At 41.7% G+C, this 18310-nt stretch overlaps 1 protein-coding gene across 6 annotated transcripts in view; it reads left to right on the forward strand.

Annotated features, from left to right (window-relative positions):
* tsc1 (TSC complex subunit 1) overlaps window positions 1-18310 on the forward strand; it is a 38933-nt gene that overhangs the window by 10917 nt on the left and 9706 nt on the right. For all 6 annotated transcript variants that reach the window (XM_062959181.1, XM_062959180.1, XM_062959179.1 and 3 more), the window contains 12 exons: window positions 2385-2539; window positions 5674-5747; window positions 6793-6965; window positions 8240-8358; window positions 9422-9542; window positions 10573-10700; window positions 11378-11447; window positions 11697-11801; window positions 12241-12847; window positions 14094-14137; window positions 15685-15851; window positions 17742-17924. In XM_062959181.1, coding sequence (XP_062815251.1) covers window positions 2385-2539; window positions 5674-5747; window positions 6793-6965; window positions 8240-8358; window positions 9422-9542; window positions 10573-10700; window positions 11378-11447; window positions 11697-11801; window positions 12241-12847; window positions 14094-14137; window positions 15685-15851; window positions 17742-17924 — 1946 coding nt within the window. The remainder of the gene's footprint in view (window positions 1-2384; window positions 2540-5673; window positions 5748-6792; window positions 6966-8239; window positions 8359-9421; window positions 9543-10572; window positions 10701-11377; window positions 11448-11696; window positions 11802-12240; window positions 12848-14093; window positions 14138-15684; window positions 15852-17741; window positions 17925-18310) is intronic.

An 18310-nucleotide genomic window follows, 5' to 3' on the forward strand; every position in this document is an offset into this window, starting at 1 on the left:
CATTCGTGCGAAAAAGTTCTCGGAGTCTTTGTGGGCAGCAAGCTGAATATGAGCCAGCAGTGTCATGCAGCAGCTCAAAAGGCCAATGGGATTCTGGGCTGCATCAAAAGGAGTCTAGTGTCCAGATAGAGTCCAGTTCTGGTGCCTCTCTGTTCAGCTTTGGTCAGACCTCACGTGGGACACTGTGTCCAGTTCTGGGCAAAGCTGTTTCCACGCTGATTTCTCTCTATTCTACTTTCAATGAATAATGCATAATATAATAATAATATAATAGTAATAATATGATAATATACTACAATAATAATAGAATGATATAATAATTATATATACTAGCTGTGCCCGGCCACACGTTGCTGTGTCGTTGTCTGGTGGCGTTGGTGAGAAATGGTTGAGGTTGTGGTGGTATTGAATGTCTGTTGTATGGTTGTCTTTATGTTTAGTATGCATTTGGTTGTTTGTGTTCTGTGAAAGTGGTGAGGGTAGAGGGGGTCTATGTCCCTGTGTAGTATTGTATAGTATTTATACGTTGTCCATGTGTTGTGAATGCTTGGATTGTGTCCTGCTGCAAAGTAGAAAGGGATGGGCTGGATGGCCCTTAGGGGTCTCTCCAAACTCTTGTGCCTGTCCCCTGGGCTGAGTAGGTTGCTAGGAGACCAAGTGGGCGGAACTTAGCCTTGTATCTGGCAGCAATTGGATAAAAATTATTCCTCTCTCTCTAATTAGGACTTTATTTTTCTTTTCTTTTTGTTGTATCAACCTAGAGGCGTGGATGATGGGTTGTGTTGTCAAATTTCGAGGTTGGGGGGGCCTGTAGTTTTGTTGTTTTGTCCGCTGCCCTGATGCCATCACTCTTTTATATATATAGATATATATATGTGCATAATTCCCATGGAGTAAACAACTGTCAGGGGATGATGGGTAGCAGAGTGGATTCCAAAAATCATCATTCTGGTCTCACCGCCCCCTTTCTTCCGCAGGCTGACTTCTCTTGCGGAGAAACAGCACTGGCCAACAGAATTCCAGCAGCCGGAGGTTCAGTTGTAAATCCAACTGTTGTTAAACTTTATTTACATAGCTATATACAAATAGAGTCAATTGCCATAAGTCCCAGACACATGGCAGTGTCTCTTCGGCAACGGAGCCATTCAGTTCTCAGTCCATCCTCCGAGAAAGCTCACGCCGAACTCCACAGATAAGATAACAACATTCCTCTGTCCAGAGGAAGTTCCAACCCTCAAAGGCAGGAAATCAATCCTGATAGGTCACAGTAATCACAACAGGCTGTCAGTCAAAACTAGCCTGCTGTTAACTATTTCATTACTGAAAACACACACTCTAGCTCAGGGGTCCTCAAACTTTTAAAGCAGAGGGCCGGTCCACAATCCTTCAGACTGTGGAGGGGCCAAATTATCATTTGGGAAAAAAACCAAACAAATTCCTATGCACACTGCACATGTCTTATTTGTAGTGCAAAACAACAACAACAATGAAAAAACAATACAATATTTAAAATGAAAACAATTGTAACCAACATAAACCTATCAGGATTTCAATGGGAAGTGTGGGCCTGCTTCTGGCCAATGAGATAGTCAGGTTAATTAGGATTGTTGTTGTTGTGTGCCTTCAAGTCATTTCAGACTTTGGGCGAGCCTAATTCTAAAATTATTTATTTACTCATTTACTACATTTATTTATTACATTTATATCCTGCCCTTCTCACCCCAAAGGGGACTCAGAACAGCTGTATGTACATACAATATATTATATTATTAGCATAACGCAATATTAGCATTATATATTACGATATTGAACTATACCACTATACTGTAATATTATATGTAAGATATATCATATAATTAATATTATTATATGGTATTATTAGTATTATATTGTATAACATTGTAATATTATTATCAATATTATATGTATATACAATATATTATTTAAAATGATATACAAATATTATATTATAAAACTGAGGGCAGGGGCCAGGTAAATGACCGTGGAGGGCCGCATCCGGCCCCCGGGCCTTAGTTTGGGGACCCCTGCTCTAGCTCATCAGCAGTATACACTTGATTTACATTTCATACAAATACAACCATACTCCAACAACAACAAAACCACTGGACCGAATCGCATCAAATTTGGCCACAAAAGACAGAGTCCTCCAGTCAATCTGCATGCGGCAGCGTGTCAGCAAAAATGGCTAGGCGTGTCAGTGCTGACACGCGTGTCATAGGTTGGCCATCACTGGCTTAGATTGTGTGGTTGTTAGCTGGGAGACAGGCGGGGGGTGTAAATAAAGTTCCTAGTAATAATAATCGTAAGGGGAAGTTCCTTGGGCCCCGCCGGGTCTCACGGCCTCCTTGCCCGCTTCCTTCCAGGCCACGTGGCCGAGATCTACCTGGTGCACCTCCACGCCAGCGTCTACGCCCTCTTCCACCGCCTCTACGGGATGTACCCTTGCAACTTCGTGTCTTTTCTGCGCTCGCACTACAGCATGAAGGAGAACCTGGAGACCTTTGAAGAGGTGGTCAAGGTGAGCCAGGAGACCCAACACAAGCCGGGCTTCTCTCCCTCTTTGCCTCGGGAGAAATGCACGGGCCGACCCCAAGTTACAAACAAGACCTGTAGCTTTGGATTTGTTAGTAGGTTGGACATTATTATTATTTTTTTAAATAATTTTTATTATGTTAGAAGTCAGGGGTCCTCAAACTAAGGCCCGGGGGCCGGATGCGGCCCTCCAAGGTCATTTACCTGGCCCCCGCCCTCAGTTTTATAATATAATATTTTTATATCAGTTTTAATAATATAATATATTGTATATACATATATTGATAATAATCTTATGTTATATAATATAATACTAATAGTAATACCATATAATAATATTAATTATATGTTATATATTAGATATTATATAATAGTATAGTGGTATAGTTCAATATAGTAATATATAGTAATAGTGTTATGCTAATAATATAATATATTGTATGTACATACAGCTGCTCTGAGTCCCCTTCGAGGTGAGAAGGGTGGGATATAAATGTAGTAAATAAATGCAGTAAATAAATAATTAATTTTAGACTTAGTCTCGGCCAAAGTCTGACATGACTTGAAGGCACACAACAACAACAACAACAATCCTAATTAACTTGACTATCTCATTGGCTAGTAGCAGGCCCACACTTTCCATTGAAATCCTAATAGGTTTATGTTGGTTAAAATTGTTTTCATTTTTAAATATTGTATTGTTCTTTCATTGTTGTTGTTGTTGCACTACAAATAAGACATGTGCAGTATGCATAGGAATTTGTTTGTATTTTTTAAAAATGATAATTTGGCCCCTCAACAGTCTGAAGGATTGTGGACCGGCCCTCTGCTTAAAAAGTTTGGGGACCCCTGTTATAAGTAATGTTACAGTGAAAGCTAGGAAAACATAAGTAAAGGATAGTGAGGGAAAAGGGCTGGAGAGTAAACAAAACAAGAGAAGGAATTGCAAACATTGACTACGAAAATGGCTTGGATAATCCAGAATCTTGGATAAGCGAGGCTTGGATAAGTGAGACTCTACTGTACCAATAAAATTACATTAATCGAGGCATAAATAGGTTAAATAATGTATATACACTAGAGTCTCACTTATCCAAGCCTCGCTTATCCAAGTTTCTGGATTATCGAACGCATTTTTGTAGTCAATGTTTTCAATATATAGTAATATTTTGGTGCTAAATTCGTAAATACAGTACAGTAGAGTCTCACTTATCCAACATTCTGGATTATCCAACGCATTTTTGTAGTCAACGTTTTCAATATATAGTGATATTTTGGTGCTAAATTCATAAATACAGTACAGTAGAGTCTCACTTATCCAACACTCACTTATCCAACGTTCTGGATTATCCAACGCATTTTTGTAGTCAATGTTTTCAATACATCGTGATATTTTGGTGCTCAATTCTTAAATACAGTAATTACTACATAGCATTACTGTGTAGAAAACTACTTTTTCTGTCCAATTTGTTGTATAACAATGTTTTGGTGCGTAATTTGTAAAATCATTACCTAATTTGATATTTAATAGGCTTTTCCTTAATCTCTCCTTATTATCCAACATATTCCTTATCCAACATTCTGCCGGCCCGTTTACGTTGGATAAGCGAGACTCTACTGTAATTACAACATAACATTGCTGCATATTGAACTACTTTTTCTGTCGAATTTGTTGTATAACATGAAGTTTTGGTGCTTAATTTGTAAAATCATAACCTAATTTGATGTTTAATAGGCTTTTCCTTCATCCCTCCTTATTATCCAAGATATTCGCTTATCCAAGCTTCTGCTGGCCCGTTTAGCTTGGATAAGTGAGACTCTACTGTATATGGATACAGATATACAGGTACATAGATCTATATGTATATAGGATTTGCAAGGACCTGCAAACATATGAGGGGAAAATTCATATATAAAATGAATGTATATAGATAAATACAGATATATAAGTATATAGGGATTGCAAATGCATGCAGGTGGTTAATGTCTATATATCTGTAGGAGAGATTATTAAATATTTTAGGGGAAAATGCTTTTATAAGATGAATGGATATATATTTTTCTTCTTCCTGACTTGCAAGGGCGTCTTTCCCTTTTCAAAACCTTCCCTTGGTTAAGAGCGAGGGAGGCTTTGGAAAAGAAAACACACTGATAAGGGAGGGTAAGAGAGGAATAGATCATAAATTGCAAGCGATAGCCTGCAGGTTCTGTTGCCCAGCCTTGATCCCATTATAAGCCGAGGGAGGCTTTTTCAGTGTTGTGACTCAGCAACAGCATAGCCAGAGTGAGGATGAAGAAGGGGATTCTGGGTTTCAGATACAAGAGCCAGATGATGGGATGCAGGGTGAATTTCAGGACGATGCCATGGGGATGGGAATCGTACCGGCTGATTCCGAGGCTCGAGAAATGCAGCTTGAGCAGAATGTACTGTTGACCCAGCCGGCCTTAGATAGCAGCCAGGATGACATTCCCGTTAATGAGCAAGAGATGTCTCAAGCCCCGGTGTCTCCAGCCCCGGTTCAGGTGCAAGATAACTAGGACCTTGAAGGGGCCCCATCATTATCTAGGGCAGACCGGTTGTTATGGAAGGGAGTTCAGCCTCGTAGGAGTGTAAGATTGGCAGGGAAGAGAGAGGCCTCCACGGGAAAGAGAAATGCATTCTTGGGTTGCTTTTAAAACTATGTGTTTTGAGATAGATTTTTTTCAAAGCAAATTCTTGCTTCATCTGAGTGGATGTTCCTGCTTCATGCCTAAGAGAAGTTTCCTGTTCCTGGATCTTTGATCCCACAATTCTTTGGGATCTATTGTCTATCTGTTTCGGCTTATGAATTATTGGATTTTATGGCTTATGGACTAATGGATTTTTATGGCTTTTGAACTATTGGATTCCTATTGACTCTTTTACTGCAATTTTGAAAACCTTATAACTGCCTGCTTTGATATATATTTGCTTTTGCTCAATAAAACTGCAAAAGACTTCCTTCTGTGTGTGACTTGGTGTCCATAGCAAGGTATGTTTGTTTAAACCCAGCTTTTTTTCTCCACAAAGAGACTCAAACTAATAATTCAACAGCTAATGATACAAATATGGCCTCTCTCTCTCCCTCCCTTTGTTTCCAGCCAATGATGGGCTATGTGCGCATCCATCCCGAGCTCGTGACGGGATCCAAGGACCACGAACTGGACCCTCGGAGGTACCGCATCCCTGCCGCCTCTCCCTTTGCTTTGGGCTGCGCCTCCTTATTTATTTATTTACAGTATTTATATTCCGCCCTTTTTTCTCACCCCGAAGGGGACTCAGGGCGGATCACATTATATACATATAGGGCAAACATTCAATGCCCATAAACACATAGAACTGAGACAGAGACAGACAGACGCAGAGGCAATTTAACCTTCTCCTGAGGGGATGTTCGATTCTGGCCACGGGGGGAGCCGCTGCTTCTTCATCCACTGTGACGGCACTTCCTCATTCCAAAGTCGTAAATTAGTTAAATTTGCCTCCCCACTTTTTATAAGTGGTACCTTATTTCCTATTTATTTTATTATTTATTTACAGTATTTCTATTCCGCCCTTCTCACCCCGAAGGGGACTCAGGGCGGATTACAATGAACACATATATGGCAAACATTCAATGCCAACAGACAAACAACATTCAGTTTTAGACAGACACAGAGGCATTTTTAACATCTTTCCAGCTTCACGATTCCGGCCACAGGGGGAGCTGTTGCTTCACCGTCCATTGGTGGCTGTTCTTCCTCATTCTTTTCCTCGTGAGCAGTTTTATGGTGTAGATTAGTTAAATTAGCCTCCCGCATAAAGCGTACCTAAATTTTCCCTACTTGACAGATGCAACTGTCTTTCGGGGCTGCTAGGTCAACAGCAAGCCGGGGCTATATTTTTATTTTTTTTTTATGGTCGGAGGCTTAACCCGACCCGGGCTTCAAACTCATGACCTCTTGGTCAGTAGTGATTTATAGCAGCTGGTTACTAGCCAGCTGCGCCACAGCCCGGCAACTATCTTTCGGGTTGCTAGGTCAGCAACGAGCAGGGGCTATATTTTATATTTAATTGACGGGTGCTCACCCCGCCACTTGCTGGCCTTGAACTCATGACTTCATGGTCAGAGTGATTTATTACAGCAGGCTGCTCACCAGCCTGCGCCACAGTCCTTCCTCGCCTCTCCCCTTGTTGTGGCGAATGATGACTGACAGGTGCCCTTCTGTCCTCGCCAACAGGTGGAAGCGGCTGGAGACGCAGGACGTGGTCATCGAATGTGCCAAAATCTCCCTGGACCCTGCCGAGGCCTCCTACGAAGACGGCTACTCCTCGGCCGCCCAGCAGGCCGGGCTGCACATGCCCCACCACGGCCTGCCCGACCCCGAGGCCGGACCCTTCCTGGCTTCTCATGGTACGGCATCCCGAGCCCTTTGGCCTGCACCCTAGGAATACCTTGGCCAAATTTGCAGACCTTGCGGCAGTGGAGGGGCTTGGCTGCCCTTGTGGTGCAGGACCATGATCATTGGCATTTTAACATCAGTGAATCCAAGGAGCTTATAGTAGATTCCAGAAGGAAGAGACCAGAAATTCAGCCTTTGGTGATCAATGGAGATCGAGTGGAGCAGGGGGCCAGTTTTAACTCCCTGAGTGCCATATTGTTAAAATATAATAATAATAATAATAATAATAATAATAAACTGTATTTGTATATCCCGCCCCATCTCCCCGAAGGGACTCGAGGAGGCTCAGAACAATAATAATAATAATAATAATAATAAACTTTATTTTTATATCCCACCCCATCTCCCCAAAGGCACTTGGGGAGGCTCACAACAACAACAATAATAATAATATAATAATAATAATAATCTTTATTTTTATATCCCACCCCATCTCCCCAAAGGGACTCAGGGAGGCTCACAACAACAATAATAATAATAAAATAATAATAATAATAGACAACTTTATTTTTTATATCCCGCACCATCTCCCCAAAGGGACTCGAGGAGGCTCACAACAACAACAACAACAATAATATTATAATAATAATAATAATGATAATAATAATAATAGACAACTTTATTTTTATATCCCGCACCATCTCCCCAAAGGGACTCGAGGAGGCTCACAACAACAACAATAATAATATAATAATAATAATCTTTATTTTTATATCCCACCCCATCTCCCCAAAGGGACTCAGGGAGGCTCACAACAACAATAATAATAATAATAAAATAATAATAATAATAGACAACTTTATTTTTATATCCCGCCCCATCTCCCCAAAGGGACTCGAGGAGGCTCACAACAACAACAACAACAATAATATTATAATAATAATAATAATGATAATAATAATGATAATAATAATAATAGACAACTTTATTTTTATATCCCGCCCCATCTCCCCAAAGGGACTCGAGGAGGCTCACAACAACAACAACAATAATATAATAATAATAATAATAATAATAATAATGATAATAATAATATACAACTTTATTTTTATATCCCGCCCCATCTCCCCGAAGGGACTCGGGGCGGCTCACAGCAGAGACAACCCCGAAACAATGACACAACATATTTGACAAAAACTTAAAACATTTCAACGATACACAAAATAAAATCTAGTTATCTAGTTTTGAGGTATGATGACAGTAAAGGTCTTCTCTTCTCGTCCAGGGGCGTCCACGTCCACCCCGTGCCCCGCTTCCCGCCTGGCGCTGTCGCACGCCCCGGGGCCGCTGCCTCAGATCCTGAACCCGCACCACCCCTTGGGCCTCTCCATCGAGCATCAACAGGTAAGGCAGGCGTGAGGCCGTCTTGGTGGCGGGTAGTCCCGTTGTCATTCTGAGGAGTCTTTGGCTGCATCCGAAGCTCACAGCAACCCAAATATTACAATATAATAACATTTCTTTGGGTTCTATGAGAAACTTTTTTGTTTATAAAGGAATTTGCAACTAAAAAAAAAAAACTCCTACTGTACAGCAATCAGTCTAACAAGAACAAAACATATGGAGGACCCAGAGTTTCTATCCAAGGGTCAAAGCCGAGCCATCTCACCAATGCCAGTTGAAGAACGGATCTGATTTTATGTTTGAAATGTATATTTTAATTCATAATGTATTTTAATAGTTTAAACTGTTTATGTGTTGTTTTATATTGGTTTGTATGGGCATCTAATTGTTGCCACTGTTGTAAGCCGCCCTGAGTCCCTTCGGGTGAGAAGGGCGGGATATAAATGTGAGAAATAAATAAATAGAGTAGAGTCTCACTTATCCAACATTCACTTATCCAACGTTCTGGATTATCCAACACATTTTTGTAGTCAATGTTTTCAGTATATCGTGATATTTTGGTGCTAAATTTGTAAATACAGTAATTGCAACATAACATTACTGCGTATTGAACTACTTTTTCTGTCAAATTTGTTGTATAACATGATGTTTTGGTGCTTAATTTGTAAAATCGTAACCTAATTTGATGTTTAATAGGCTTTTCCTTAATCTCTCCTTATCCAACATATTCGCTTATCCAACATTCTGCCGGCCCGTTTACGTTGGATAAGCGAGACTCCACTGTAAATAAATAAAATTGTAGTCCAAAAGATTGGACTATGACTGACATTTCGTAGTTCAATCAAAAATCAAAGTGTTTACCAACAGAGATTCTGGCTGGAGCATTTCCACAACGTTGCTCCCAGCAACTGGCACCTCCAGCCGCCAGCTATTTATTTATGCCCCTTTCTCAGGCGCACACTTCTGAGCCAACCAATGAGATCTCTTAGGTTGGATGGCACCAGTGCTCGGTTGCAGCCTTAATAGCTGGACCCCAAGCCCTGACACAGGCGCCTTCTCCTCCCAGGTCTCTTTCTGGAGCCCCTCGGCCATTTGCGGCATGGCCACGCCTCCCACGTCTCCCGGAACAGCCCTCGACTCTTCCCAGAATTCCTCCCAGCCTTTCAGCAAATTCTTCGGAACGCCGGGTAGGTTGAATTGCATTTTATTGTTACGGTCACAGACCAGGAGTGCAAACATTAAAAACAGAAGGGTTAACTTTAAGACCAGAAATTCCCGACATTCCCGACAAGCAGAAAGCTCATAATATGGAGTCGAATCTATAAATTCTGTGGGTATGGATAATAAAACGAGAAAGTTGAAACTTTATCCGCTAAAGTCACCCGGTGAGAAATAAGATTTATTATGATTATTATATCATTATTCTATGCCAAAGCTTCCACCTTTTTAAAGATCTGCGTCCTTTCGTGACCTAGCCTTTCTATTTGACTAGCAGAGGTTGAATCAAACCCCTTACAGAAGTTTCATACACTATATATATATACTAGCTGTGCCTGGCCACGCGTTGCTGTGGCAAAGTGGTGGTGGTATTGGTTAAAAATTATTGTGTAATTTTTATTTGACATTTGTATTTTTTTTTATTAATTTTATTGTAAGTTATCTTTTTATTTATTATATTTTATTATTTTCTTGTATTATTTTAGTTATTTTCTGTTATTATAGTATTTTATTGTATTAATTTTTTAGTGTTTTTAATTATTTTTAGTGTTTTTTTATTATTTTTTATTGGGTTGCTAGAAGACCAAGTTGGAGGAGCTTAGCCTTCTAACTGGCAGCAATTGGATAAAAGCAATTATTCCTCTCTCTCTCTAATTAGGACTTTATTTTTATTTTCTTTCTGTTGTATCAACCTAGAGGCGTGGATGATGGGTTGTGTTGTCAAATTTCGAGGTTGGGGGGCCTGTAGTTTTGTTGTTTTGTGGGTCGCCGTGATGCCATCACTCTTTTATATATATAGATATATATATATATCGGCCATGTGTGAGGCAAAAAATGGCCTTTGTGAGGCAAAAAACGACTTGAGGAAAGTGACTATGTCTTTTGTGGCCAAATTTGGTGCAATTTGGTTTAGTGGTTTTGTTGTTTACTCCATGGGGAAAACGCACATTACCTTTTTATATATATAGATAATAACAGCCTTTCCTCTGCTTGGCTTAGCGGTTGGGAAAGGGACTCCGCTGGGGACTCCGGCCACCTCCCCGCCTCCGCCATCCTCGTCGTCATGCGTTTCGGAGGAATCCCTTCAGGGCTCCGTCCCCCCTAATACGGCTTCAGCTCTCAAGAAGGCAAGTCTGTTTGTGTTGATTACTACTGCATACAGTAAAACTTTGTAAATAGTTTTACCAACGTCTCTGAGTGTCTCTTCGTTCTGCGCTCCACTGCTTCCATCCAACTACTGCTGCGCTGCAAATACTCTGACAATTTGGTTATGGGCCCAGCACGCTTCCGCTGCGCAACTCTACTATGGTGACCTTAATGTGTGGCTGGAACTAGGGAGTATCCAGACACAAGTGTGTGTGCATAACGATGGCGTCAGTTCAGTTGAGTTTTGTCTGTCTAGAGTTCGAGTCAAGTTCTGTTGGAGAACAGAACAGTCCTGTGTTCTTCTGTCGTCTGCAAGTCTGTTTGTGTTGATTACTGCTGCATACAGAAAAACTTTGTAAATAGTTTTACCAACGTCTCTGAGTGTCTCTTCGTTCTGCGCTCCACTGCTTCCATCCAACTACTGCTGCGCTGCAAATACTCTGACAATTTGGTTATGGGCCCAGCACGCTTCCGCTGCGCAACTCTACTATGATGACCTTAATGTGTGGCTGGAACAAGGGAGTATCCAGACACAAGTGTGTGTGCATAACGATGGCGTCAGTTCAGTTGAGTTCTGTCTGTCTAGAGTTCGAGTCAAGTTCCTCTGACAGCTCGTCTTGTCTTCTCTCCTTGTTATTCTACTCATATGCTTTTCTAGGAGGAAAGGACGGATCCCGGGCGGCCTTCCTTATCCCGGCAGCAAAACATCAACAGCCTGAGAACTTTCGGTAAGTTGTATTTTATATATATATATATATATATATATATATGTAATTTAGTCCCCTCAAAAGTGCATTACAGTAACTACCTGCTTAGGATTCCTTCTCTGAATGATGACTGAATGATGCGACTCTAATGCGCACCCCAATGTTGGCCAGCTCATTCAGCCCAAAAAGGGGAGCGTTGGACTTGAGTAAATAGCCTTAACCACAAAGAACGAGGCCAGCCTCACCATTCCTTTCCTCTTTCCTCCTCAGACTCCCAAGGCAGCAAAAGCTCCGTCACCTTGAGTGACCTTCCCAGCATCTTAGGGGAACTGGATGGCTCTTTTGAAGACAGTGGCGAGAAGGACCGAGAGGAAGGTAGTATTGTTGTTGTTATGTTTGTTTATGTATTGAGCTTCTCAATAAATGTATCTTATTATTATTATTATTATTATTATTATTATTATTATTATTATTATTATTATTATTAATATGTTTATATCCCGCTTTTTCTCTTCACCAAATTAACCCTCTAAGGCAGATTTCTGTGTCGTTCTTAACCTTTTTAGTGATTATTTTGATCGTTTCCTTGATGACTTTTTCTCAGAAAGTTTGTACCAGCCTACAGCAGGTCCACCAAGTGTGGAAGAAAGGTACCTTTCTGTATCTGGCATCTCCGGCATGTCGTCCGGTGGGATTTTTCTATTTTGCTGATTGCCTAGGGAGTTCTCTAACTTCCATAGAACATTTTATAACATCTCTTCTATCAAAAAAATTTCGTAAAAAAAATAAATCTCAATTTTTCCCCAATTTTCAGATGCGATCTCGAAGGAGATCTCAGAGATCACCACCGCGGATGCGGAGCCCCTGGTGCCGCGGGGAGGCTTTGACTCTCCCTTTTTCCAGTGGGGCGAGGGCCTCTCCGGCTCCAAGAAGCTCCCGTCGGCCAACTCCAGCGCACAGGGGCCGGCCCTGAACTCGGAGCCCTTGCCGCCGCTGATGTCGTCGTCGTTTCTGGACCCATTTGGGCCCGAGAGCAACGCCCAGGAAGCGCCCAAGCAGAGCTTCACCCCCATCGAGCGGCCCTGGTGCCAGTCGGGCGGGCGGGAGAGCGGGGCCGCGTCCGCCTTGTCGGCGCCCCTGGATCCGGGCGTGCTGACCCCCAGCCCTTGCAAGGGAGCCCGGCCCGGCTGCGAGGGGCCCTCGCGCTACGAGCACCTCTTCGAGGTGGCCCTGCCCAAGACGGCCTACCTGTTTGTGGGCAGGAAGACAGAGGAGGTGCTGAGGAAGGTCCGAGGCGGAGGGGTCGGTGGAGGAGGGGGGCCGCAGCAGGAGGAGGGGCGCTGCTCCCCGGCCTCCCCCCTGGAAGTGCTGGACCGCCTCCTCCAGTACGGAGCGGACGCCCACAGCCGGGAGCTCAACAAGTAAGTCGTCTAGAATCATCATTCATTTGTTTGACCAGTCCTATGACCATTTCCAAGTGCAACATAAATAAAAACAAGGCCGTTTAATTGCATTGAGCTGCATTATACGAGGGTTATCCAGAAAGTTCATTACGTTTTGGAATTAAAAATAAACAATGTATAGGAGAAAACATTGACCATATGCAGTTGAAAGCCAGACCCAAATACCAGTTCCCACCATAGTCCCCATTGAAATCTAGGGAGTTATCATAGCGATAGAAGCGTTTGGGACAGGAAAGGTGTGCTTCTTGCAAAACCTTAGAAGAGCCAAATATGGTGTGATTTGGTCCAGTGGTTTTGTTGTTTACTCCATGGGAATTATGCAAACACACACACACACACACACATATATATCTTCTATCTATATATATAAAAGAGTGATGGCATCACGGCGACCCACAAAACAACAAAACTACAAGCCCCCCAACCTCGAAATTTGACAACACAACCCATCATTCATAAATACAAATAATACAATAAAAAATAATAAAAAACACTAAAAAATTAATACAGTAAAATACTATAACAAAATAACTAAAAATAATACAACAAAATAATAAAATATAATAAATAAAAAAGATAAGTTACAATAAAATTAATTTAAAAAATACAAATAACGTCAAATAAAAATTCCACAACAACTTTTAACCAATACCACCACCACTTTGCCACAGCAACGCGTGGCCGGGCACAGCTAGTATATATATATATAATTTCTATTCTATTATTATTGTAGTATATTATCATATTATTACAATTATATTATTATTATATTATTCACTAGCTGTGCCCGGCCACGCGTTTCTGTGGCTAGGACTTAATTTTTCTTTTCTTTTTGTTGTATGAACGTAGAGGTGTGGATGAGAGGTTGTGCTGTCAATTTTCGAGGTTGTGGGGCGTTTAGTTTAGTTGTTTTGTCCTGTGCCGTGATTCCATTACCCTTATATATATATATAGATTATTCATGACTACATTGAAACTAGAATAGAGAGAAATCAGCATGGAAATGGCAAGAGGTACCATAGATGGAAATACATGGTAGTAAATAGTTTTTTGATTTATTAAATACAGTTATATATTACAATTGTACATTTTTGTTATTTAAACTATACATACTGCAAAATTATGGGTTTTTTTTTTCTTGAAGTGACACGCCATCCAGGTTTTTTGGTGTAAAAGACCATTCCCTTCTTTTGCTTGTTTCCAGGCTGCCCTTGCCAAGTAAATCTGCCGACTGGACTCACTTTGGAGGTAAACAAAAAGTCTCTTAATCCTTGACCCAGAAGGGGCTCCTTTGTCCCATTTGAGGTTATTTTGAGCTTGTGATTGATGGAAGCCTACCGTATATACTCGAGTATAAGCCGACCCTAATATAAGCCTAATTTTACCATAAAAGATTGGGGAAACGTATTGACCCGAGTATAAGCCGAGGGTGGGAAATACAGCAGCAGCTACTGGTAAATTTCAAAATGAAAATAAATCCCAGTGAAATTATATTGAGGCACCAGTAGGTTAAAGGTTTTTGAACATTTACTGTATTTCAAAGAAAAACAGTAAACTAGCTCTCTAGGTAGAAAAGTAGGGTAAAAAAAACCAATATGGTATTAATAATAACTTAATAATTATAATAATAAACTTCATTTGGATCCCATCCCATATCTCCATGGGGATTCAGGCCGGCTTCCAACATAGTAACAGGCAAACATTTAATGCCTATATAAACAATGCAGAGCTAGATCTAGATCTGTAATTATATATACTAATTTCACATATGCATTTCCCCTGAAACGTTTGCAAATCCTTTCTCTATATATGTGCATTTCCCTCCTGCAATATTTACAAGCCCTATATATTTATGTTTATATCTCTCTAGACATCTCTATATGTGTGTGTGTGCATTTCCCCTGCAATATTTGCAAGCCCTATATATTTATGTTTATATCTCTCTAGACATCTCTATATGTGTGTGTGTGCATTTCCCCTGCAATATTTGCAAGCCCTATATATTTATGTTTATATCTCTCTAGACATCTCTATATGTGTGTGTGTGCATTTCCCCTGCAATATTTGCAAGCCCTATATATTTATGTTTATATCTCTCTAGACATCTCTATATGTGTGTGTGTGCATTTCCCCTGCAATATTTGCAAGCCCTATATATTTATGTTTATATCTCTCTAGACATCTCTATATGTGTGTGTGTGCATTTCCCCTGCAATATTTGCAAGCCCTATATATTTATGTTTATATCTCTCTAGACATCTCTATATGTGTGTGTGTGCATTTCCCCTGCAATATTTACAAGCCCTATATATTTATGTTTATATCTCTCTAGACATCTCTATATGTGTGTGTGTGCATTTCCCCTGCAATATTTGCAAGCCCTATATATTTATGTTTATATCTCTCTAGACATCTCTATATGTGTGTGTGTGCATTTCCCCTGCAATATTTACAAGCCCTATATATTTATGTTTATATCTCTCTAGACATCTCTATATGTGTGTGTGTGCATTTCCCCTGCAATATTTGCAAGCCCTATATATCTACATTCATATCTATCTATCTAGACAACTCTATCATCCTGGGTCAATTCCACCCCAAACCCTTCCAGTAGTTTAAAGTTGGTCATGCTGGGTGTGTGCGCCAAGGCTGTCTGGATATGTCATTGGGGGGCGGGTCACAGTATTTTTTGGTTGTGGGTGAACTACAACTCCTATCATCCTGGGTCAGTTCCACCCCAAACCCTTCCAGTGCTTAGAGCTGGTCCAACTTGTGCCGCCGTTCCTTCCGCGCAGGTTCCCCTCCCTCGGACGAGATCCACACGCTGCGCAACCAGCTGCGCCTGCTGCACAACCAGCTCCTGTACGAGCGCTTCAAGCGGCAGCAGCACGCCCTGCGCAACCGCCGCCTCCTGCGCAAGGTCATCAAGGCCGCCGCCCTGGAAGAGCACAACGCCGCCATGGTGGGTGAGAACTGGCCGGGCCAAACGCACACCCTTTCCCACGTTTTCCCATGTTTTTGTGATAGAATTAGGAAATGACCTTCATAACCCAGGAACAAATATCTTGTTCCATAGTGTTGTTATTGACTATAATAATAATATAAATAATATAGTATGTAATATACATTATTACTATTATTATTTTGAACTTATTATCATCTTTATATATATATACTAGCTGTGCCCGGCCACACGTTGCTGTGGCGTTGTCTGGTGGTGTTGGTGAGAACTTGTTGAGGTAGTGGTGGTATTGAATGTCTGTTGTATGGTTGTCTTTATGTTTAGTATGCACACTGAAGTGGATTATATGGCAGTGTGGAGTCAAGATAATCCAGTTAAAGCAGATAATATAAGATTCTAAATGGGTTATATAGCTGTGTGGAAGGGTCTTGAGTCTACACTGCCATATAATCCAGTTCAAATCTGATAATCTGTGGAAAAGGCCTAAGTGAGGCCTAACTGTGTCTGTCCCCTGGGCTAAGGAGGTTGCTAGGAGACCAAGTGGGCGGAGCTTAGCCTTCAAACTGGCAGCAATTGGATAAAAACTATTATTCCTCTCCCTGTAGCTAGGACTTTATTTTTCTTTTCTTTTTGTTGTATCAATCTAGAGCTGTGAATGATGGGTTGTGTTGTCAAATTTCGAGGTTGGGGGGCCTGTAGTTTTGTTGTTTTGTCCGCTGCCCTGATGCCATCACTCTTTTATATATATAGATATATGTGTGTGTATATATAATAATAATAATAATAATAATAATAATAACAACAACAACTTTATTTTTATACCCCGCCCCATCTCCCCGAAGGGACTCGGGGCGGCTTACATGGGGCCTTGCCCGATAAAACAATCAAATATCAAAACACAGCAATAAAACAGTTATCCAATAAATTACAATTACAATTACAGTAAAAACAATTGTTAAAATCAACATAAAACATACAATATTAACACTGGAGACTAATTCATAGAACCCAGGCAACGTGCAACATGTGCCGAAATGGGCCGAAATGGGGAAGGTAATTTCACAGTTAAAATGGACAAAGTGCAATATAGCATTGGCAACACCTCAAGAATGGGGCTATTCTAAAATGGGCAGATCGATCAGTCCAACACCAGATTAAGTATCAAAGGCCTTTTGAAAGAGCCAGGTTTTTAAGCTCCTACGGAGCTTAAAATATATGTAATGCACGTTTGTGGGACTGAGTAAACAACAAAAACACTGAACCAAATCACACTAAATTTGGTCACAAAAGACATAGTCATCCAGTCTATGTCTTTCAAACAAAAAAACCCTAGAAAAATAAACTCAACAGCAATGCGTGGCCGGGCACAGCTAGTGTGTGTGTGTGTGTGTATATATATATATATAAATGTAATGTACGTTTGTAGGACTGAGTAAACAAAGAAACCACTGAACCCAATCACAGCAAATTTGGCCACCAAAGACATAGTCATCCAATCTTTCAAACAAAAATCCAGTCTTTCAAACAAAAAAAAATACCTGGAAAATAAAGTCCAAATTAGAGAACGAGGAAGAGCCGTTTTCAACCCTGGTTGCTGGTCAGAAGGGTAGGCCCTGCCCCCTTTAGGCCCCGCCCACTTCATCTCCTAGCAACCCCCTCGGCCACAATGGCGTCAGGGTACAGCCAGGGTTCAGGCTTTTGAGGCTGCAAGGCTATTCACTGCTATTCCACCTGGCCAACAAAGCTTTCCCACAAGCCACAGCAACATGTGGCCGGGCACAGCTAGTATAATATATATCTAACTGCTTCTGCTGTGGGGCAGGGAAGGGGCTGCTGTGCCCATGGGTTTCCATGGGCCTTGACGCAGGGTCTGTCTCTGCTTCCGGACAGAAAGACCAGCTGCGCCTGCAGGAGAAGGACATCCAGGCGCTGAAGCTGAGCCTGCAGAAGGAGCAGGCCAAGGCCCGGCTCTCCCAGGAGGAGAACGCCAGCGCCGTGGCCCAGCTCCAGGGACAGATCCGACAGCTGCAGCAGGAGCGCCAGGAGTACTACAGGCAGAGCCAGGAGCGGAAGGTAGGACGGCAGGACGGGATGATGGAGCTGGGGGTGGCCTTCCCGTTGCACTAGAGCCCTGAAACACCTTTTCCTCACAAACCACACTCTTTCCAGGTCATCCAATGCCTCCACCTTTGTAACTCCTCAACAGATGCCAGTCCTGGTCTGCGGCAGGTCCTGGCTTGTTCTGTAGACTCTCCTCTACCGTTAGTTCCATTTGGCAGGAAGCCTAAGCATTGAACGGTTGTGTTGTTAAAGTGTGAAGTAGGGAACCCTGCGCAGACGGGGAAGCCTTAGCATTGAACGGTTGTGTTGTTAAAGTGTGAAGTAGGGAACCCTGCGCAGACGGGGAAGCCTTAGCATTGAACGGTTGTGTTGTTAAAGTGTGAAGTAGGGAACCCTGC

The sequence above is a fragment of the Anolis carolinensis genome, unplaced genomic scaffold (genome assembly GCF_035594765.1).
Source record: "Anolis carolinensis isolate JA03-04 unplaced genomic scaffold, rAnoCar3.1.pri scaffold_7, whole genome shotgun sequence".
NCBI lineage: Eukaryota > Metazoa > Chordata > Lepidosauria > Squamata > Dactyloidae > Anolis > Anolis carolinensis.